We start from the raw sequence: 23235 nt of genomic DNA, 5'->3' as shown, positions 1-23235 counted from the left end.
TTGCTCTACTGCTTACTACGTTTGAATGCTAATAGAGAAGCAGGCTTTTCTGAATCAGGTGAAAGAATTTCCCCTCCCTCGTTTGATTCTTTCAGATTCAAGCACTGATGCAGAAACGAACCCAGCTAAAGAAAAATGTGTCCAGATGAAAAAAGTAACGTCTGAATTTCTGTCTTAGTATTTAGCTGTTCTACAACATGGATCAAACACAGCTGTTGTTGCCACTTGGTTTGACTTCAAGGATCAATAAAAGCATCTGTGAGCTTCAAGGAGAGCTACATGACTAAATACAACCTCAAAGCATCACACAAGGGGCGACTGTCACCATGATTGACCTGAGTTTCTTGACCAAAGAGGAACAGGAAACCATCCTGACTGTGCTGAAAAGAGATGCTGAGCTAAAGAAGCTTGAGGACCAACGTGTCCAGTGAGTCAGTCGTTCTATTGTTCAGTCACAGGAAACATAAAGATATAGATTGTGAAAACATTTAATTGGACAATTTGAGGTGCAGATAAAAATGAAACTCCTTCAATCTCTTATTATCACATATGTGTATATACACACACACACACACACACACACACACACACACACACACACACACACACACACATGTGTATGTATGTGTGTGTGTGTGTGTGTATATATACACACACACACACACACACACACATATGTATGTATGTGTGTCTCCTGTACTATAAATGTAGTAAAGGGTAAGTTTATTAACTGTTATAATTTCCACTGATGTGGTTTCACTCAGAAACCTGCAGAAGTCCGTGATGAACAAAAGCCAGCTGAGATACTTGACTGGAGAATGGTTCTATGAGACGAAGCAGCTTCGCCATCAGGATCGCATCCATGGCTCTGACATCATCAGGGCCTCCATGAGGCGCACACATAAACTGAAGACTATACGTAAGTCTGCTGCACCCTTCCAGAAGATGTGTGATACATTAAAATGCAAGATCTCTCCAAGCAAAGCCTGAAATCAAAGATTCAAAATATTTGTAACAATGAGTAGTTTTATTTTCCGACCGTTCCACACAGAGTCAGGCTGCATCTACAGATCCATCCAGACGTATTTATTAGTGGTGTTTTTGTCTTAGAACTCATGAAACCCAAACCGACCATTGTGTCTTTCATATTTTTGAATCACATACACCAACATTAATAAGGCAAGTGAGGCCTTTTGCTGTTGTTTTGCGTTTGTTTGTGATATTGTCGCTGACACACTAATGGCTCTTGGAGTAAATTTGGTAGGTCGGCCAATTCTGGGACGGTTCACTGTTTCACGTTTTCACAGCTGTGGATGATCTCTGTGGGTTCCCTGGACTCCAAATACCTTTGTAACCATTTCCAGACTGATAGATGTCATTCATCTATTTTCTTAATCTTTCTTAAGTTTCTTTAGATCATGACATGCTTTGTTATGGATCTTTTAGCTTAGTTTACTTTGTCAGAAAGTTTCTGTTTAAGAGATTTATTGATTTAACACATAGACAGTAATCGACCTGGGTGTGGCTAGTGCAGTTAAACTCGGCATTAACAAAATATGGTTGTTTACAGTTGGATAACATTTTCCTCTAATTAAAAATAGCTTCTTAACAGCAGTTGTGTGTGATGTGCTGCAGTGCAGCTCTCCCAGACGTCGGCTGAGAGGTGCAGCTTTGTCAGCACTGAAAGCAAAGACGTGTCCTTACCAGCTGTTTGCTGTGGTGTCCTTCAGGAGCCTCACATGGAGCTCAGCAATAATCAGTGAGTATAAGAAAGACAAACCAGCCAAGCAGCCATGATTTCACACAAATCTGTTCTTTATCAATATTTTGACGCCTGAAGTTTTCATACACAGTTTGAACTGCACGCTTCTCTCTTACAATTAACACACAGTTCCTTACTTGAAAACATGGCAGTGTGGCAGTAAGCATAATATCTCTGGCTGATCTACTTAATTTAAATAATAATTTAAAGGGATTTTAAATCTGCGCGGTGGTTTGCACGGTTGCCATCTCCACCATGGCGCCGGGGCCGTGGTCGCCTGGGTATTTCAAGGTTTCCTCCCATAATCCAGGTTCTTTGAGCTCCATCACATGCTCCACTCCAGGATTATTTGCTCTTAACTGCTCGTTAGGGGACTTGTGCACTAAGTGATACTTAGTAACTCGCTCTGTACCGCTCACTAATCTCCTTACGAGGTCTTATATGTTCACGTTTTCCACTATTCTGGGGACAAGTCCCACAAATTCTTTGCTGCCATCAGTGAGATAAAATTTCAGACTCAAATGTTCTGCGTCAGGTCTGTGAGAGTCACTGGCTGCTGAAAAGCAAATAAGGTTTTGGTGTGTTTAATAAATGTATTTGAACGTATTAGTTATGACAGGTACAGTTAAGCTCTGGTGGTGCTTCTTGGTCCATGAGACTGCTTTTGCAGTTTGATGGAGTCCACGTGTGCCCGGCTAAATTTACTGGTGTGTAAAATGATGGTTTGTGTTTGATTAAAATCAAGGCTACTATGAATGCATTTAAGAACGATCTATTAAATCAGGACTGGGACAATGTGTACAAAGAAACTGATATTGATATTGCATATGGCATATTTTTAAGAATATTCATGGAGTTATACGATAAAAACTGTCCAACAATAAAATACAACAGAAAGCACAAATATTCAGATAGACCATGGATCACTAAGGGTTTACAAAATACACTCTATAGGGAATTCCTAAAACAAAGAACAAAAGATGCTGAAAATAAATATAAAAAATACAAAAATAAGTTGACCAATATTATACGTGTATGTAGAAAGGAGTATTATAGTAAAATATTGAACAACAATAAACATAATATGAAGGGAATATGGGATGTTTTAAACGGTATCATTAAAAATAATTCTGGACAACAAAGTTATCCTCAATACTTTATCGACAATGGCAATATTATGGAAAACACTGATGATAAGGTCAACAGCTTTAATCATTATTTTGTAAATACTGGACCAAAACTGGCAGAACAAATTCCTGAGTCACTGCCATCAGTAGACTGTAGTGAAAACCTGATTGATAGGAACCCTAATTCAATGTTCCTCACATCAGTGGAGGAAAAAGAAATAATTGACATTGTACACATGTGTAAATATAAAACATCTACTGATTGTAACGATATTGACATGAAAATCGTCAAGAAGGTCATTGAAGGAATTGTAGGACCTCTAACATATATTTGCAACTTATCATTTCAGACGGGAAAAGTGCCAAACAAAATGAAAATAGCTAAAGTTGTGCCGCTGTATAAAACCGGGGATAGACGCCACTTCACAAATTACAGGCCTGTTTCTTTACTACCACAATTCTCCAAAATCCTAGAAAACCTGTTTAATAAACGATTAGACAAATTCTTAGATAAATATAAATTACTCTCTGACAGTCAATATGGATTCAGATCAAAAAGATCAACAGCTCTGGCATTAATCGAATCAATTGAGGAGATTACAAATGCTATAGATCAGAAACAGTATGCAGCTGGAGTATTTCTGGATCTCAAGAAAGCATTCGACACAATCAATCATGACATATTAATTAATAAACTGGAACGGTACGGGATCAGGGGGGTTGTACTGCAATGGGTGAAAAATTATTTAAGTGACAGGAAACAATTTGTGAAGCTGGGTGTCCATTCCTCATCATGCTTGGACATTGCTTGTGGTGTTCCACAAGGCTCTGTACTGGGTCCAAAATTATTTATTATTTATATAAATGATATTTGTAAGGCATCTGATATATTAAAATTAGTATTATTTGCAGATGACACAAATATTTTTTGTTCCGGGGGGAATCTAAAGGAGCTGCTGGATACAATTACTTCAGAAATGTGCAAAATTAAAAAATGGTTTAACAGGAACAAACTATCGCTAAATCTAAGTAAAACTAAAATTATCTTATTTGGGAATTCCCTTAGAAATGCACAAGTGCAGATTCATATAGATGGTGTGGAAATTGAAAGAGTACTTGAACATAAGTTTCTTGGTGTGATTATAGATGATAAATTAAACTGGAAGTCTCATATAAATCATATACATAACAAAATTTCAAGAAGTGTCTCAATCTTGAGTAAAGTAAAACACATTCTGGACCACAAATCACTCCACATTCTCTATTGTTCCCTGATTGCACCGTATTTGAATTACTGTGCAGAGGTTTGGGGCAATACTTACAAATGTTCGCTATCATCAATCTTTATATTACAAAAAAGGGCCATAAGGATAATCCATAAAACTGGTCACAGAGATCATACAAATCCACTATTCTTAAAATCAAAAATTCTAAAATTCACAGATCTGGTTCATTTTCTCACTGCACAAATTATATATAAAGCAATAAATAACCTGCTTCCTGACAATATTCTAAAAATGTTTTCTAAAAGGGAACGGGGATACAATTTGAGGGGGGAATTAAATTTAAAACATCCTCGTATCCGTACAACATTAAAAAGTTTTTGCATCTCTGTGTGTGGAGTGAAGCTGTGGAACAGACTAAGTAAAGATATGAAGCAATGTCCAAGCATGGCACAGTTTAAAAAGCGGTTTAAGGATATGGTTTTTACAGGGTACAGGGAAAGGTAGAGATTTGATAGGGTGTTCTTGTCTAATATTTTCATGTGTGTGCGGGTGCACGGGTATGTTGGTATGGGTATATATATATATTTGTAGGTTGTGTATCCTTGAGGTGAAAATGTGTATATGTGTGTATGTGTATATACGTATGTATGGATAGACAGAAACATATATGTATATATATTAAAAAAAAAAAAATTACACATGACATATAATGTAATTGCAAGGAGGTATTTTTGTAGTCTATTGATACTATATAGTGGAAAAGGGGTGGGATTAAATAAGCTTATGCTTCTTCCTGCTCCTTTTTGAACATGAACTTTATTTGGAGTTGTGGTTGCTCGTTTTCCTTTTGTTTTGCTTTGTTCATTTGTCTCTTTTAATTCTATTTTGTTGTACTTTTTCAACATGTTCAAAATAAAGATTCAATCAAATCAATCAAAATCAAAGGCCGAACTGTCAAACGAGTCCTTCACAGAACTGAAAACATCAACATTCACACTTTCTTCTGCCAGTAAATTCACAAACAGCTGCTGTTTTTAGAAAACACTTCAAAGCCCAGGTTTGTTTGTTCAGTGTAAAGTTTTGTATGAATATTAAAGAAATATTTGTAAAAAGTTACATTTTGAATCTGAGTTCACTGTATGTAACTGAGTTTCTGTTTGTTCCATCCTATCAGAGGATTCACAGCCGTTTCTATGAGTCAGAGAACGTGCGTTGTTTAGCTAATTTAGATCATTTTACTTACTGTTTTCCAGTGCACGTGTGTTATAAGGACAGCAGTGAGGTTACACTGGCACTTTCCACAAAAGTTAAAAAGTGTGAATCTGTTTATCTCGACTTTTCTTTGTCAACACAGCGCGTGTTCTTTGTTTACAGTTATCAACATCAGAACCTCGATGAAACCCAACAAGAAACTCTGAAATCAAATTCACAGCCTCGCATGAAGGTTTGTTTCTGCCCTGTAATTGAAAGAAATGACTGCAGTTTCATGTTACAGTGGCTGCATGTGTTGTGTTGTAATCTTTTTCTTGTAGCAGATAAGAAACCCGTTCAACAGCGAGCCTGAAAAGGAGAGTCCGGCATCGGATGAAGCAGTGAATCAAAGCCAAACAAAGGAATGTGAGTTATTATGGAAACATTATATTTTGGTTATTAGAATATATATTGTGACTTGAAGTGGATTATTCTATGAACAAGCCCGTCTGCCATAAACAGCATGTCTGACACGAGCAGCGGCTGGATGGCAGGTTAATGCTCACACTGGCTGCTTATTTCTTACAACTTTACCTTATTGTGTAACAAATTCTTTCTTAGTTTTTACTTTTGGAACTTTTACTTGTGGAAACAACGTTGAGCTGGGCTCTTGAATTCTCTGAATCACTTGCTGTAAAATGAGCAGTGAGCTGGGAGCAGAGATTTTCTCAGGGGTCGTTAAAAGGAAAGGAAATCCAAATACCAGAGGCTGCCAGAGTAGCTAGGGAATTACAGAGATGTACATTCCAGAGCTCTAATCTGTACTGCATGACTTTGGGTCTGGAAAACTTTCACAGAAATAATCAACCAAAGATAACAATGACAGTTAAGACACGGCACAATAGGTCATCTGGGGCCAGATGTACTAAACGGGGCAGAATTACATGTGAGCGCTATAACCAAATATGGCTGATAGGTGTGCAGGAACCAAGAGAGAAATAGAAATGCAACATGGATCTCAGTACAGCTGTGATGTAAACAACATAAAGAACAATCCTGTGCTTGCAATAGAAATGTCAGAGCAGGATGCTGCTGATGGGTCCCAGGAAAATACTCGTTACAAAAAACTGAACACAGCATCTTTGCTGATTTATGAAAAGATGAAGACAAACACATATACAGAGCTACTCCAGTCCTCATCTGTGAGGAGACGGATGACTCTTCAACAGGCTCAGAGTACAGAGTTCTGGACCACAGGAAAACATCATATCTTTTGACCCTTTAAAATCCCAAAAGCAAGAACGGGATGTACAAGTTCCTCTTCCAATTAAGTTCCACTCTTCAAGAGGACAGACCCACAGATCAGACAGTATAAACATATCTGTAGGAGGGCAGCTGGAGTGAAGGAAGCCTCAGTAATGAAGAAGTTTCCTTTCAGTCTCACTTGATATCATCAATCATTTGATCACAGAGAAAAATCAAATGGAGAGACGGTAACATCTTGATACAAAACCATGGTGGTGAGAGACACGGTTTCTCAGTCAGAGTCTAGACAGATGACAGCTGAGGAGATCCTGCAGCTGTACAGTCAACATGTTACCAGCTCGAAGTCAAAGTGGAATCCAAGTATCAAGAAGTCCTAGCAAATCTGAATCTTTCACATTTGAAGAAGATGATGAAGGAATCAACATCTCAGACCTGCCACCAAAAGGTAATTCAACAGGAATCCTCCAGTGCTGAGGGATCCATGCAGGAAGGCTCTCTCTTTAAAACCTTACACAACAGCACTATGTTAGGCCACAGAAGGCTGCTGTTCCCTCTGTTTACCGACTGCACAGAGTGATGATCTACACAGACCACAGAGTCCACTTAGAGGTTTTGTAGGACACCAAAGTGACAGTTTCACTGGTGGGAATCCTTCCAGAGTCAGATTGTGCAAAACAAATACAGACACTCCAGTCAAGACTCAGCTAGCGGGGCCTGCTTTGGGCAGATTCAGGCAGTGAGCTTTTACATCAAGATCATGACTGACAGATACAAATATTATTTCAACATTAGGTTTTCTGTTTTTACATATCACAAAAATCACATAACATCACAGTAAGTCTAATTTGTAAGACGTTCGTTTCCAAGTTTTTACTATTTGTTTTCTTTCATTGTTAAACAACCTTTCTTTGAATGATTTCTGTCCATAACTGAAGAATAATAGTTTTTAGCTGTTGTTAGACTCTCACAATGATAAATACACTATATGCCAAAAGTATTCACTTAGCACATCCCAAATACTTGAATAGAGTGATGTGATATGAGTGAGACCAGATCAGAGTACAGTTATTGTTGTTATTAAGTGCACGTGCAATGGTGTGCAGAACTATGTAGAGTCCAGTCCTACACCTGGTTCAGGCCCAAATAGTCTGGGGGAAGAAGCTCTTCCTCTTCACCTTGTTGGCCTTAAGCGAGCGGAAGTGCTTCCCTGACCTCAACAGTGAGAAGAGTCCATTGTCGGGACGAGAGAGGCCTTTCATTATCTTCCTCTCTTTGCACCACTTAGACTGCAGGTTACCAACTTTCTGCAGATTCACTACAGACCTCCAAACTTCATGTCGCCTTCAGATTAGCTCAAGAGAAGTCTGTAGAAAGCTTCATGGAATGGGTTTCCATGTTCCGAGCAGTTGCATCCAAACCTGACGTCACTAAGTGCAAAGTGTCGGCTGCTTTGATGTCAAGCATGCTGGCGCTGGAATCTCGAGCATCGAAGCGACTTCTCTGGAGTGCCAAGTCACACTTCTCCATCCATCAATCCCATGGATGAGTCTGGGTTTAGCAGTTGCCGGGAGAACTGTCCTCTGCCAAGTGTAAATTTTGATGGAGGTGGGATTATGATGTCGGGTTGTTTTACAGGAGCTGCGCTTGGCCACTTAGTAGGACAACTGTATGCTCCCAACTGTGTGGGAACAGTCTGGGGATGGCACTTTGCTGTTTCAACCTGACTGTGCAGCAGTGCACAGAGACTCCTGACCACAACCCGATAGACCACCCAAATACTGTAGCTCAGGAGGTAAAGCAGGTCGTCTCCTGATCAGGTTGGTGGTTCGATCCCAGACTCCTCAAGTCTGCATGCTGAGTATCCTTGGGCGAGATACTAACCCTGAGTTGCTCTCTGATGCGTCCATCAGAGTATGAATGAGGTTGGGTAGGAAGCACTGAAGCTAAGAAGAAAGTGAATGTGGCATTTTATATAAAGAGCTGTGGGAGAAAAGAGAAGCACCACATAAGAATCAGTTCATTTACATTTGGCAGTAGAGAGAGAGAGAGAGAGAGAGAGAGAGAGAGAGAGTGTGTGTGTGTGTGTGTGTTAGTTTAAGTAGTTTTTCCTTTTTCTCTTCTTTCTGACTGTTGAGGCGTTGCTGACAGTAAAGTAAAAACACAGACTTGTTTGTCTCTACAGTGATTTTTTTTTACATGCAAATCTGATTTTGATTGTAATATAGTTGATCTAACAAAGTAATTTGTTTTGTTTATTGTTGATGTTGATTGACAGAAAATAAATAATTGTTGCTTTGTATATAAAAACTCGGCGTTGGTTCCATTTCCTACAGCTGATTTTTTTAATTTTATTTGTGGTAGGTTCCAGGAGGAGCTCCAGTCCCATCACACCAGCCCTGAAACGGTCATCCTCAAGGAGCAGGTCTTCATCCGAAAGTCTGGAAAATCTGACCCTAACCTCACAAACGAGTAACGACCATCACTGCACGTGCAACAGCACCCTTTAAAACTGAATCAGCAACATTAGTACATATCACTGCAGGCACAAGCAGCGGCGGTCCACTGCACACTTCAGTGTGTGCAGCTTATCTCTGTAGGTCAGAATGTAAATGTGACTGCTCGGTAATGGTAAAGATTTTCAGAGGTACAACAAAAGAAATCTTGACGCCGCCTTTCTAAGTACTTTCTCGTGGTACCCAGAGAACCCAGTGCAATTCAAGCCAACGAATGCATCTAAGTATGGACGGTAATAAAGATAAACATGAAGTTATCTTTATACACATTTTAATCAGGATGCAAAAGATGGCTGAGCAGTGATTTCGACATCAGCATACTTTGTATTCATTGCATTGCACAATATTAAAATTCCTCTCTTCCACCAAAAGCTTCCAGACTCTCCAGCTCGAGGCTGATGAAAAGCAGCGTGTCAGAACCCGTCCTTCTGTACAACAAGGTAAATTAGCCTTGCTTGACTCGTGCATGTTGAATGGAGCTGTACATTGTGTTTGACCTGGTGTTTCTCTTTGCTTGGACAGAAGGACAGTGGAGGCCCTCTGGAGACCAACATGAGAGCTGAAACAAACACCAGCAGCTCCACGTATAATCTAACGTCCTCTGTATGTCACATAATGCTTCCTAGTTGACACAATGTGTTGATTACATTGAAAGACTGAATGCTAATTTGTCGTGTAGATTATGTCACTTTTTAAAGATTTGAATGGAAAAACTGGTAGTTTGGTTTGTTTGCTAATGTGCAGATGCAATGTTGCTGTTATATGGGAGAAATAGACTGGAACCTGTTACAGAGTGAATAAACATACAATACACACAATACGAAAGTCACAGTTTTCACTTTAAATAAAAAGGCCCAAATATCAGAGACGTTTTTTATTTCCTCTGTCATGACTGAACAGGTCAGCAGCAGCATTTATCCTGCAGACTCTGCTGAAATCAACGTTCAGGGAAGCATCCAGTTTGCTGTGAACTACATCCAGAAGCTTGGAGAGCTTCATATTTTTGTGATGCACTGCAGAGATCTGGCCACAGCTGACAGAAAGAAACATCGTTCTGACCCGTGAGTGCTGAACGCTGGAACAACCCCACGTTTAACGAACAGTTTGAAATATGAATCACATTTGCTAAAGATGTATTTCCTTGACATAAAGTGTCAAATATTCACTCTATAAAGTAAATCAAGTTTAGAACAAGAGTTTAACTCTGCTGTGCATTCACAGGTATGTGAAATGTTATCTTCTTCCAGACACAACTAAGCTGGGAAAGAGAAAAACCAGTGTAAAAAAGAAGACATTAAACCCCACCTACAGTGAAATCCTCACGGTGAGAGTGCCATATTTAATCTTTTACACATGTCTGTTTGTGTAAACCCTGAACTCTTGTTCAGCTGTAAAAAATAAAATGAATTTATTCATTTTATTCAAAACATGTCCGGTTGTACTTGTTTCATGATTCCAGCTGTTAAATTCACTGGCTGTGGTACGTTTCCTTTTATTAATACAACGTCTGCTCAGTGCACACCAGTTTTATAAACCCTGTTCAGAAAATGACTATTTCATGAAAGAAGTAGCTCATTCTTATACATCATTATCATGTACAACAAAAAGTTGGGATGGGGCAACAAAATGCCAGAAAACTGAGCAGTACTGAGAAGAGACAGGTTTTTCTTAAATTCAGTTTTCACCTAGTTTGATTTACTAGCTCCTTACTTACTATAGGTCAGTAACATGACTGGATATGAAAAGGATACCTTTGAGAGGCAGGATTTAAAAAATGTGCAAAAAACTCCACGAATTGTGGGATGATTTTAGAAGAACATTCTTGAATGTAAAATTGTGGAAAAACTTTGAATATGTCATTATCAACAGTAGTTAAAATCATCAGAGAGTCCAAGAATCTGGAGAAATCTCATGCACAGAGATCTGAGGTTGTATTTCTATAACATCCAGTCAACAAGCAACTTTTAACAGGGAAAAACCACCGACTGACCACACAGAGGCAGCCAGCTGTCACAGCTGTCTCGTCTGAGAGCAGGATGGAGTGTTTGGACTTGTAACTGCAGATCAGAACCATGCAGCTATAGATCTACAGATATTTACATAAAGACACCAGGAGAGAGGTCAGAGAGGCAAAGCCCAAACTAAGGGGGAAAGATGACCCAGTCCATGACATTAGAAGCTTATAAATAACAATGAAAGAGAGAAAAGCAGAGGAGAGCAGGAACGCATCACATCTCAGGAGGCCTAACAGTTTAGCAGCAAAACTAAGGGGCTGTTCAGGATGATCTGATCTGGCCCTGAGTGCACATAAGCTTTAGTAAAAGGGAAATCGGAAGCCTTATGTTAAAAGTGTCTCCTGAAAATCTGGTTTCAAGGGAGAGGTGCCGAACTTTGAGACTCCAGGAAGCAAATAATCCTGCACCGTAAGAACAAAGTGCTCCACTGGTATTTCAAAATATTCAAAATATTAGTTGTTCAAAGGAAGTATTATAAAGGACTAACCTTTGGTAATCGTGATGGGCATCCATGAGTCGAGTGCTACTTACATCGTTTTATGCTGACAATCTTATAGAAACAGGATTTTACAGGATGGCATTTATATCTAAGGATGTGTTGTGAAAATGCTCTACTTCTGTTCATTGTCTTTTCCCGTTTTACAGTTTAAAGTAATGATGCAGGTGTTGAAAACTCAGAGTCTGAACGTTTCAGTGTGGCACGACAGCAGCTTCGGACGCAACCGATTCCTGGGTGACGTGAACCTGAATTTGTTGGAGTGGGACTTCAGCAACACGCAGATAAATGAATATGCATTAAAAACCAGGGTAAATGCTTAATTTCTCAAAGCATTATGTGAATATTGTCGCAGTTATTAGACATTTACTCAGCGTAATCCTTCAGGTGTCAGCACAAGCCTCAGCACCAGCTGCCTCGTGTCTTATCGACAGCAGAGCACAGATGAGAGTCGCTCTGAGATTCCTGCCGCAGACATCCCTCAGTGAGGCCTTCCTTTTGATCAGCTCTCTCCCTTTATGTTTATCATTTATATTACTTATTGTGGTCTTATTGCACGCACAGGTAGGAGAACATCTACGATGGAAAGCGCTGAGGTGCAGATTTGGGTGAAAGACTGCAAGAATCTTCCGCTGGTTAGAGGCCTCATTATCGACCCATTTGTGAAATGGTAGGAAACAGTACACTGTTTGCTGAGATCCAAAGTCTGAACCTTGAAATAACAAAACCAAAATAAACCGTATTTTCTTGTTTAATCATGTTATTTCAATCAAACTGGTTTATTTCAAATAGTTTCTCCATTTAATTTCAATTCAGTTCAATTTTAGTTATACAGCGCCAAACCACAGCAACCTTAAGGTGCTTTATATTGTAAGGTAGACCCGACAATAAAACGTTAATAAAAATACATTTCAATCGAGACAGAGTGGAGACAGTTGTGTGATTGGTTGCAGTTGGAGTCCCGAAGCAGCAGCTAATTGTAAAAGTGACGTAAACAAAGTGTCAAAGTGAGAACGCCTGCTTCCTGTAAAATTATTACAAAATTAACCAGTTAACTGATTATTTGTTTTACGTTAAGTGAACATCATCTAGTTTTGGACTAATGACCTTACAAAAGCAATTATTTGAAAATATCACTGATCCATTGCAGTGCACCCATCATCTGAAAATGAGAATTCTCAATAGCTCCACACCTGCCTGCAGCACATATTTGGCACAATATACAAACAGAGTGAAACCCAGAATGCAGAAGTCACAGAAGTCAAGTCAAAATCACAGCTTTACTGCTGGTAACAAAGGTGACAAAGAACAAAAGGCAAAATACAAAACTAAACAGGACATCGTCTACAATAAGGAGAACACAACAACACACAGAGCGAGGCGCACACACTACATACACAAGAAAGTGATTAAGGGACGTGGAGACACGTGGGCACAAAGCTGAACTAAATCATGACTAATGCAACACAGGAAGCAACTCAAACGAGACTGAAGACTATCAAAGTAAAACAGGAAGTAACACACACTGAGACACATGAACTGAACAGTGAGACTTGGGATAAACAGACATGGAGACACGATACTCCGGGGACACGACTGGGAGACTGCACATAGAAAAGAAGTAACATCATGAGAAACCAAGGACTAGAAGCAAAGATAAACTTAGAAGCACAAAGTAGTAATATTATATTCACAACAGACTTAAAGATAAATCATCTCTAAAATCCTAATGAAAGAATCATGAGTCCATAATACATTCAAAAACTGGGTCACAGACCCAGGACTGTGACTTATTTATTATTTACCATGTCTTATTTATTGATTTCATTATGATTACTTTGCACAAGTGTTTCAGTCCGTTCCTTCCAAATGAATTGTTTCCTTCTATCTCCTGCCTTTCCTGCTGCTGTAGTACTCTACGTCCTGATACAAGCCGGAGAAGCCGACAGAGAACTCGCGTAGTGACAAGGACAGCCAATCCCATGTTTAACCACACCATGGTGTATGACGGCCTCCGACCAGAGGATCTCAGGGAGGTCTGCATTGAGCTCACAGTGTGGGATCATGGCCGATTCGACAATCACTACATCGGTGGTCTGAGGCTTGGCCTGGGAACAGGTGAAAGTTTACTCCATTCTCAGACTATCAAGTACAAATGTGAACTATGCAAACTCTTTTCCACCTGGCACTGAACCTGGCCTTCACTTCTCAACCCAGTACCCGGTCGTTAAGTGATGACGTGACGAATCCTACTTCCGGGCCTAAAGTAGTCTGCGTTTAATATGGCTTTTGTGTTGTTAACATGTTTAATGTTTTCTATTTTCTTCTATTTAATCTCAAAAAGCTCCTAAAACAGTCAGTGATCACTGTTGACCTCCCTCGGCTTTTATTACCACTAATCATTTATTTAAGCTCAGTTATTAAAACCTTAGGATGTAACTACAGCCCAGCCCATGCAGCAGTATATGAATGACTAACCTCGTATTGTGGATGGATTATCTCAGTTGTTTTCCTGGCTGAAGTTTGGTCCTTTTACAGCATCCTGCCATGCGATTACATTTGTTCCTGACCACCGAGAACACTCACGTTAACTTTTATCGAGTGGAAAAAAAGTTAGCTTGTTTATATTATGCTAACATAGCTGTGTCGCTAGCGGTCATAAATTCCGTTTTCATGGATGCCTGGATGGTAAACTCAATTGTTACACCTGGTAGAGCAGAACGCTGATCATTTTATTAAAGATGAAAGACTTTAGACAGTTTTTCAACTCTCAGTAATGCCACAGTGATCGTTTGATATATGGACCTGCAGCGGAGTTTAGGTCCAGACACGGCTAGTGACGTCAGACTGAACAACCGGACAGTCTCAATACCTGACATGATAGGGCGGGGCCAGGTTTCACAATGAGCTCACCCGAAACCCTGGCTGATTGTGACCTACACCCCTTTTCACACCTTGGCTCGTGTGATTAGGTAGAGGATCATCAGTGGGTCCTTTGTCTCTCTCGGTGGGAAACTCCCACTAGGTTTAAATCTGGGACTCTCCACCATTTGACCCTAGAACTGAAGAAGCTTCTCGGATGAGAGGTGAAACGTCTTCAAGCCACTTAAAGAAGTCCAGACGCTTTTCTTTCCAAGCTCCTTAGAGAATATAAGGAGGAGAAAGCAAAGGAAGCCCTGTTGTCAAAGGGTCAGAGGGAAGTTACACTGTGGTCTACAGTAGACCAGAGGTGGGCAAACTGTTTGGCACAAGGGCTTTAAAGACAGGCCGGGCGAGGTGTATGGGGATGGGGTAAAGTAACCTAATTTACGCCATCCCCACATAAGGTAAGTTACGTGCGTACTTTATTCAATATTACTGGGAACCGTATTGTTGGTCACAGTATCGATGCTTGGTGTCAGTTTAGTTGTGGTAATTCTCAGGACAGCTTTTGGTGTTCATCAGTTTTCTGGGCTTTGTGCTTTATTAAGATAACTCTTTATTGTCATTGCACAGTCATCCATAGTACAATAGTACAATGAAATAGGAAAACTGTCCCACGTCGGCACTACCACACCACACAGTAACTTAAGTAATAAAAAGAAGAAAAATTAGTGTATATTTATTGCACATTGTTCTAAATATAAATATTATTATTGTTATTGTTGTTACCCCCTAAAAAAGTCTAGGGAGGCATCCAATCAGGTCAGCTGTTAGCATTGATCAGGGCTGTTGCCCTGTTGTAGAAGCTGTCCTTGAGTCTGTTTGTCCCGGACCTCAGCAGCCTGAACCTCCTGCCAGACGGCAGCAGCTTAAACACCCGGTGTCCTGGGTGTGTGCAGTCCTGTAGGATGCTGCATGCCCTCTTGAGACAGCGAGTGCTGTACAGGTCCTTCAGGGAGGGAAGAGGATGTCCAATGATTTTTTGGGCCATATTGATGACCGTCTGGAGTGCCTTTCTGTGTGCTGTGGTGCAGCTGGAGAACCACACACAGATGCAATATGTCAGCACACTTTCAATGCAGCAGCGGTAGAAGACGGTCAGCAGCTCCTTCAGGTCCATTTTTCTGAGGATTCTCAGAAAGTGGAGACGCTGTTGGGCCTTCTTCCAAACCACAGAGGTGTTTGAGCTCCATTGGAGGTCTGTGTCTATGTGCACACCCAGGAACATGAAACTGGACACCCTTTCCACGCACTCCCCGTTGATGCTGACAGGCTGCAGCTCAGACTTCCTCCTTCTGAAGTCGACTACCGGCTCTTTTGTCTTGGTGGTATTGAGGTCCAGGTTGTTGTCTGCACACCAATCTGCCTCTGAACCTCAGCTCTATACACCGTCTCATCTCCCCCAGAGATGGTGTTCAGTGAAAGTTTGCTCACACATGTAAGCAAACCTCCAAGTCTCTTGGAGGTTTGGAGGCTGCAGTTTTATCCAGTTTCATGGAGTTAAACTTTAGAAACTTCTTTAGAATAGAGTAATACTAAAGATCTATCAGTTTACATTGTAACTACTGTAGTGCTGTCTGAGGGTCCAGTGACACTAACTGAAGTCAATTCTCAGTCTTTTCAAAATCTGAGAATTGGCTGTAGAGTTCTCTGTGCAGATCTTCCCTGTTTCAGAGGAAACGAGCGAATGTGTCGCCCAACATTTGTCTTGAGAATGAAGAAAATCATTTTGGCTTTGAAGGCTTTCACATTATATTTCATGCACAAATTGATGTTTCTGTTGTAGCTTTGTGTTCTGCACATTCATGCATGTATCTCCTGTTTTGAACTTCGGCACTTGCTGAGATACTCATCCCAAAGTTAACAAGTCGGCCTTAGAGTGGTAAAGTAAGTTGTGGTGGTCAGCATTAGTTTGTGCAGAGGAAAAATACATCCAACTCCGGGTTTTCCTCTTTCACTTTATCCTGGATTCTTGTCAGCAGCTCAATGTTTTTTACCGTCAAGTTCAGCAATACATCTGCAGTGACCTTCACAAGTTTACGCCATGGGTGTTTATATCGTGACGTGGACAGTACAATCACAAGCAGTAATACTCCTGGGAAACATTTAGGAAACCTGGTGGGAATGTCTTGTGTATCCGGTATGGGGCGCTGTCATTTACAGACTGACTACACTTTATATTCAAACCTTTTAAATGTTTTTAAAACGGTTTCTGTGACTATACAGAATCATAATGTTGAAGCTTTCATGCAGATATTCACTTACAGCAAATAAAGCAGAGGTTTTGATTAGGGCTGGGTATCGTCACTGATTTCTAGAATCGATTCAATTCCGATTCACAAGGTCCTGAATCGATTCGATCCACGATTCGATTCGATTCGATTCAATTCGATTCGATTCGATTTGAATCTGGGAAATTTTGACAGTCAGAAATATTATAATTCAGATCAGTACATTTACATATTTTTGTATCTATAAAAAGAAAGCTGACACTTGTGAGACTTTATCAAAGGTGTGAGCATCACAGCAGAGGCCTTTGTGTCAAAGTAGCTGAAGATACAACACAGAAAAACATGAAACAAAAGAAAACCATTATTCAGCATATGAACATTACCTCTGAAGTTACAGAGGTTTTATTAGAGACACAGCGTTTTGCATTTTGTATAATTTTAAGTTTAAGTTTGTTCAGTATTGAACGGCAGAAATGAGGTTTTCTTTTCGGAAGTATGTAAAACAAAAAAAAACAGCGTCCGACAGCGCTGTAAACAACGTTAGACTTGTGCGTAACAAGCAAGCGAATAATGCAGAAAACAGATTTTTAGACGGGAAACTGTTGTTGAGAGAGAGAGAGAGAGAGAGAGAGAGAGAGAGGGAGAGCTGTGCATGAAGTGTGATTTTATCCTGGTGGAAGCAAAACAGCAAAAGTCAGAGTGAATCCATGACGATGTTTATGTGAAGCTTAGTTTGGATCTTCTTTTGCTGCTGGTTTAGTCAATATTGTTTGGAGAGAGATCAAACTAACAGCTTTAGAATCAGCGCATAAAGGACGTAAACACAAAGCTTGGACCCGCCGACAGATCAGAATCAGCGAGCTGTCGGCATTCAGCCCCGACCGTGTCCGTGCCGTCAGGTGAGAAAGGCGACATCTCACTGATTCTGATCCGCGGGTCTGCGCTGTGTGTTTACGTCTTTGTGCAGAATCTGTGTTCCTGCTCTCATTTACTGTTTTAGCTGTTTGGTGGTTGTTGAAATTTTGAGGTTTCACCTGAGATTCTGGCGTTTCAGGAAAAATAAATTTATATTAAAAAATCGATTCAGGATTTTAATGAATCGATTTCACGTTATCCAAGCCAGAATCGATTTTAATCGATAAATCGATTATAAAAACCCACCCCTAGTTGTGCTCACCAAACAAGCACGATAGAAGGCAGAAAATGATGCTGCCACTTTATGGTTATTGCTGATTTATTTTGTTTGAAGCACAAATTTATTGTTAAACTGCGCTGCTAATATTTTTATTTAGTAAAATTCAGTTCATTATTTAGTGGTCCTGTCAGAGAAAGGTGCGTTTGGGATACAACAGGTCAGGCAAAGAGCACTCTGATAATCATGGATCTTTGTGCGTTTCTCTCAAACATGGCAGGAATATGTGCTGCTCTGCTGTCTAAGCCAGTGGTTCTCGAACTGTGCATAGCCAGTACCACCTCAGAAAATATATGGCCCTTAGAGTGCCACCCTTATGATGAAAGTACAATAGTATCAGCCTATTTAACAACATATACAGTTTACACGAGACTATTTTATTTCTTATATGAATGTTATTTAACTGCCATAAACAGTCATAACTGTACTTGACTGAAATGCCCATCATGTGACAAAATGACTGCATTAAAACATTCAACAGCTTCATGAAAACAATCGAAACAGAAACAACAAATTTCCCACTTGTGGCACTAACAAAGATTGATCTTATCTTATTTGGTGGTCATTGGCAACTTGGCCTCCGTACCTAAAGGGATGTGCATGGCTCTGTAAACACACCTTCAGCCTTAGAGGCGAGTGAAGAGCCGACCTTCTCATAGATACGTGGTGCAAATGGAAAGAGAAAGCACATGGCCGTGTCTGAAAGTGCCGGGTATTCGCTGTGCAGTGAACCCTGAGATGGTTTCATGCATTCATTACTAAGAACATCGCCGCACTCTGCGCACAGCGTCCTGGGCTCATCCTCTGTCCCACTCCAAAAGAATCTGAACTTGATGTGACTTCAATCACGTCTTCACTGTTTTGCGTCGTTTGATGCTATCACGCACCAGAAGTTTCACGGGTATTGCTGAAGTTGCTACTCGCACTTGTGCTGGGTTCACTGTCGTCGGCTTCAGTTTCTGCTGTGCTGGTCAAAATATTCACTACAGTTCTCCTTTTGATACTTCCTGTTTGGAGCCAGGATCGCTTCGCTTTTGAACTGTCATTTTTCATGCGTCCACTTGCCATCACGACTCAGTTTGTCAACCCTTTGAGCTACTGGTTAGGTTGGCCTAGTCAGCGTGCCTGTTGAATACAGCTTTTCAAAAAAAAGACCAAATCTAGTTTAAACTCAATTTCGGTTATCTTGCAGTAAAGAACATTTAATGTATGCATATTTTAAATAATTATTTAATCTTAAAAAAAGTCTTGAAGACTTCCTGCATACCACTAGAGGGAGCCCATGTGCCATCAGTGGTACGCGCACCACAGATTGAGAACGACTGTTTAAGCAAAGAAACTAAATGAACTAAATGTCAGATCATTCAATCAAGTGGAAAGGACTCTGCATATTTTTAAGTTGCACTTTATTATAAATTGAAGATGATGTCACAAGGTTTACAGATATATTAACTCCAGTTTTATTAACATACCATATATTCTGTTATACTGTGATTACATTTTTGTAAAGGATGAAACACATCAGTGGGATTCACACAGGTGGCATCCACTGAATAATGCCAAAGTAAGCAGGCATTACTGTGATCTTTGCCGCCATGACTGTTAATTAGTTTGGAAAGCCAGCGCTTAAATGGACTACCACACAGTGCTCCCACAGCAGCTTTTCACTGACCTCATTAATCACCCAGAATGTTTAAACGAGCGTTTCCAGTTTAGAACTGCATTTAAGAAAACTCTGACCTCAGAATATCACTCTTCTTATCATTGGTAATTTTGAGAGCGTGTGCTCTCCTCAGGAGAAATTGTCACTTTCAACAAAAGCTAAACATTCAAGTAGGAAAACCTTAAATGTTTGGACATCACAGTAATCTAGACATCACTTTATTGGTGATGTCTAGATGTCCATTTTTGTGAAAGGCAGGAGGTGCCTGGAAGGCACAAAGGTTGCTTTGTGACTGCCACACACAGTCCTGTGAGTTAGCCCAAACAGCTCATAAGAGTTACACACCCATCTGCATACATCAAGCTAATACTGGTCTAATACACTGGTGCAGCCCGAGGGGAGAGGCCACCATCCCCACGACTGATGCTGATGTTAACGTGTTTAAGTTACAGTCTGATAACAGCTGTTCCAGTTAACTTGTGTTCATGTCTCACTGTTATTGTTAATGTACAACGGGAATCACAGCTGTGTTTGTTCGGTGTGGCTAGCAATGAGCACAATGGCTGAGACTGATGTGCCTCTGGTCACTGTTTCTGTTTGATGCTAATAAAGCCTTTTTTTTGTTTGATTGGTGTAAAGCAGCGGTTCCCAACCCCCGGGCCTTGGACCGGTCCTGGTCCGTGAGTCGTTTGGTACCGGGCCGCGAGAGTTGAGGCTCAGGTATGAAATGTATGGTTTTCAGGGTTTTTATCGGTTTTCAGCGTTATTTTGTTATCGTTTTGATCGTTAACTCGGTTTTCCTGGGTCTTTTCACGTGTGTTATGAATAAATCTTCTTTTTTTCGATACCGGTACTAGTTTTATTTTGTTGTATTTATCCGCGACACCTTAAAGGCCGGTCCCTGAAAATATTGTCGGGCATAAACCGGTCCATGGCGCAAAAAAGGTTGGAGACCGCTGGTGTAAAGAACACAGGACCTGCAAGTACAGGCAGAGCTTTAGGCAGCTATATGTGGCTCAAGACTTTTGCAAGGAAATTTAAAGGATAAATATTTGTTTGTAACAGTAAAAATGTAGTTTATGCTCATAATTCAAACTGAAGTGTGAACTAGTAATAAACTAACAAACAATGAGCTCAATGAAAAATGATGTTTTAGCAGCCTCACACACAACCTCCACATCTGGATCTCTGAGGAATATTTTATTCTTTATCACATTTTCTTTTAAATTGTGTAAATTTATTAGATTAAAATGAAATTGAATGGGAATAGTTTTAGTGATCTGCAGTGCAAAATGTCTGAATACTAAAACTGACTGAAAAAAACCTTTTTACATTTTAACAGGTGAAAATATTTAAAATGAATGAAAGTTGTCATAGAATGTGAAATTAAATTCAGTTTCATTTATAAACATCCAAATTACAGCAACAATAACCTCAAGGGGCTTTATTTTTAACCCTAAGGGGAAAGGTAACGACCCGAGTCAAAGCTTTAGTGAAGAAAGTGCTCTTGATGCTGAGTAAAAGGATGTGTTTGTAGTCGAAAGAAGGAGGGGGGACTCCCAGCAGCTGCATCTATAGCTTCGGCCTCTTGATGAAACCTGTCATACAAATCCCTCTGTGACCCTCTGTGACCTCAGAATTGTCATTAATGCCTCTAACAAACATCAGGAGCTGAGCTGTGTCTTAATGTATGATGTCTTGATGTTGGAATCATAAATATGTGAGCGTGGACAGAATAAATTTGCCTTGGTAAAGGTTAGAAGTGTTTGGAGTGCATCATCTAGTGACATCTACCTGGTATTGCAGGAAAATGCAGCCAAACACAGGAAAAAGTTAAATAAATTAACTTTTTAGGGAAATTTTGTAGTTTTGTAAATGTTTGATAGGCTGGATTAAACAGCCTAACTGGCCATCGTTTGTCCACAAATGCCATAAAGTTAAAGGTCAAACTTTGAACATATTGTGTCTAACTTTTCATAGTCCTTACTTTAGTTTGTTTAAAGCTTTACTGCAATGTTCCCTGTTAATTCCTATTCATTTTACCCTAACGACAGGACAAATAATACATTTCACCTGTAGATAGTATCTTCAAATTTATGTCACTATTAATAGATTTTATTGTAAAATTTTTTATTATCATTTTTGCCTGTTGCTCCATCTTTTACTCTTCTACTGGATATAAACGCCAATACAGTACATCGTGTCACTCAATGAAATCAGTGTAATGTCTGTGCTTGTCTGTGCAGGGGAGAGTTACGGTGTGGAAGTGTCTTGGATGGATTCAACGACAGATGAAGCTGATTTATGGCAGAGGATGTTACGCTCTGATGGTGAATGGGTGGAGGATGTTTTACCTCTGAGAATGCTGATGATGCCAAAGAACATTTCAAAGTGACACTGTATCAAATGTATTGATTAATGTGTAGAAATTACACAGCACAGTATATACTTTTAGATGATCCACATCCACAACTAGGTTTTGTTGTCCAAGTCACATGTTAAATTCCTTATTTAATAAGAAATGCAGAAAGCAGAAATGATAATCTATGATGTAAGCATTAATGAACTGTATAGTATGATCAATACAGAAAGCAATAAACAGAATGTTCATTTCACTTTTGGTTTGGTGGTGAAATAAGGATTTTATTCATGACAGACAACACTTGGAAATTTAGATTTCTGACCTCATAACTGGAGATAATGACTATTATCAAAACCATACACACTAACCCCAGAGGCAATGATCTCACTGAATCCTCAGTTTCCCCACATTTAGTTCTGTGTATTGCTGCGACAGATGTACTTCATCAGGATACTGCAGTAACAATTTGTATGTCCCCACTCAGTAGTACAAGCCTTCCTGAACATTTTCCTTAGTGGTTATCTCTGGGAGGATGTGCAAGTTATGAGTATAATGTACTGATAAACAGTGGCACTGTTGTTTAAAGGGAGGCTTCTGTAGACACAAGAATAGTCAGAGGTCAAAAAGTATTATTTAGCTCTTGAAGACAAAAATGAATACCTTCCACATTGGATGCAGTATGCAGGGCAGTATTACAGTGGCACCTGGTTTTAAGTCTATTCTTTTAGATTCTGTTCACATTGGCCAGTTTCTCTCTAGTTGTAACACCATCTTTCATGACCATCAGATTTCACTGTTGAATTAGAACAATAAATCTGCCCAAACCAGACTATTTGCAACATTCCTCCAAGTACAGTAATACAATGTTAAGACCAAATACAGACTACAACCACCTTGTTCTTGTTCAAGTACTTCTTTTAGCTGGTCCATTTTAGAATCACTACTTTGGATGTTTCAGATTTCCTACAGTACATTTAATGCAGCAATTTCAACTGAAGGGCTCTGCTCTGCACTGGTTGAAAGCATTCTCACTGGTCAGTCCCGCCTGATACAATAAATCCCGTTCTATGATTGGTTGTCGCATCAGTTCAATCAAACCGGGGGCAGCTAACCAGCGACCAGCCTCTGCGTTGCTAAGGTAAAGTTCCACAGCTGCGTCAAGCTCAGTCGAGTTTCCTTCAAAGTAAAAGCACAATACTGCTCTTTTTTTCTTCTTGTTTGAAAATACACACACACATAGAAGTATGATCCTTGAGCGATGTACAGTAT

At 39.9% G+C, this 23235-nt stretch overlaps 1 protein-coding gene across 1 annotated transcript; it reads left to right on the top strand.

Annotated features, from left to right (window-relative positions):
• The first annotated feature begins 2 nt into the window (after positions 1-2).
• Positions 3-23149, top strand: LOC120720851 (synaptotagmin-like protein 2). The gene is made up of 15 exons (XM_040010659.1): positions 3-427; positions 765-919; positions 1636-1759; positions 5490-5559; positions 5648-5732; positions 8934-9041; positions 9458-9525; positions 9608-9688; positions 9986-10146; positions 10307-10409; positions 11746-11907; positions 11984-12080; positions 12161-12266; positions 13509-13714; positions 21851-23149. The coding sequence occupies exons 1-15, from the start codon at positions 327-329 to the stop codon at positions 21997-21999; spliced, it is 1776 nt and encodes a 591-aa protein (XP_039866593.1). The 5' UTR covers positions 3-326; the 3' UTR covers positions 22000-23149.
• The last annotated feature ends 86 nt before the right edge of the window (positions 23150-23235 follow it).

This window comes from Simochromis diagramma, unplaced genomic scaffold (assembly GCF_900408965.1).
Source record: "Simochromis diagramma unplaced genomic scaffold, fSimDia1.1 OVJJ01000123.1, whole genome shotgun sequence".
Classification (NCBI taxonomy): domain Eukaryota; kingdom Metazoa; phylum Chordata; class Actinopteri; order Cichliformes; family Cichlidae; genus Simochromis; species Simochromis diagramma.
This window is presented reverse-complemented; position numbering and strand designations above follow the sequence as displayed.

Bases quoted from the DNA above. Each gene is read 5' to 3' on its own strand.
- LOC120720851 (XM_040010659.1), top strand. From the start codon at position 327: ATGATTGACCTGAGTTTCTTGACCAAAGAGGAACAGGAAACCATCCTG. The intron at 9,526-9,607 runs GTAAATTAGCCT...TTGCTTGGACAG, and splicing joins CCGTCCTTCTGTACAACAAG to AAGGACAGTGGAGGCCCTCT. The intron at 12,081-12,160 runs GTGAGGCCTTCC...TTGCACGCACAG, and splicing joins CCTGCCGCAGACATCCCTCA to GTAGGAGAACATCTACGATG.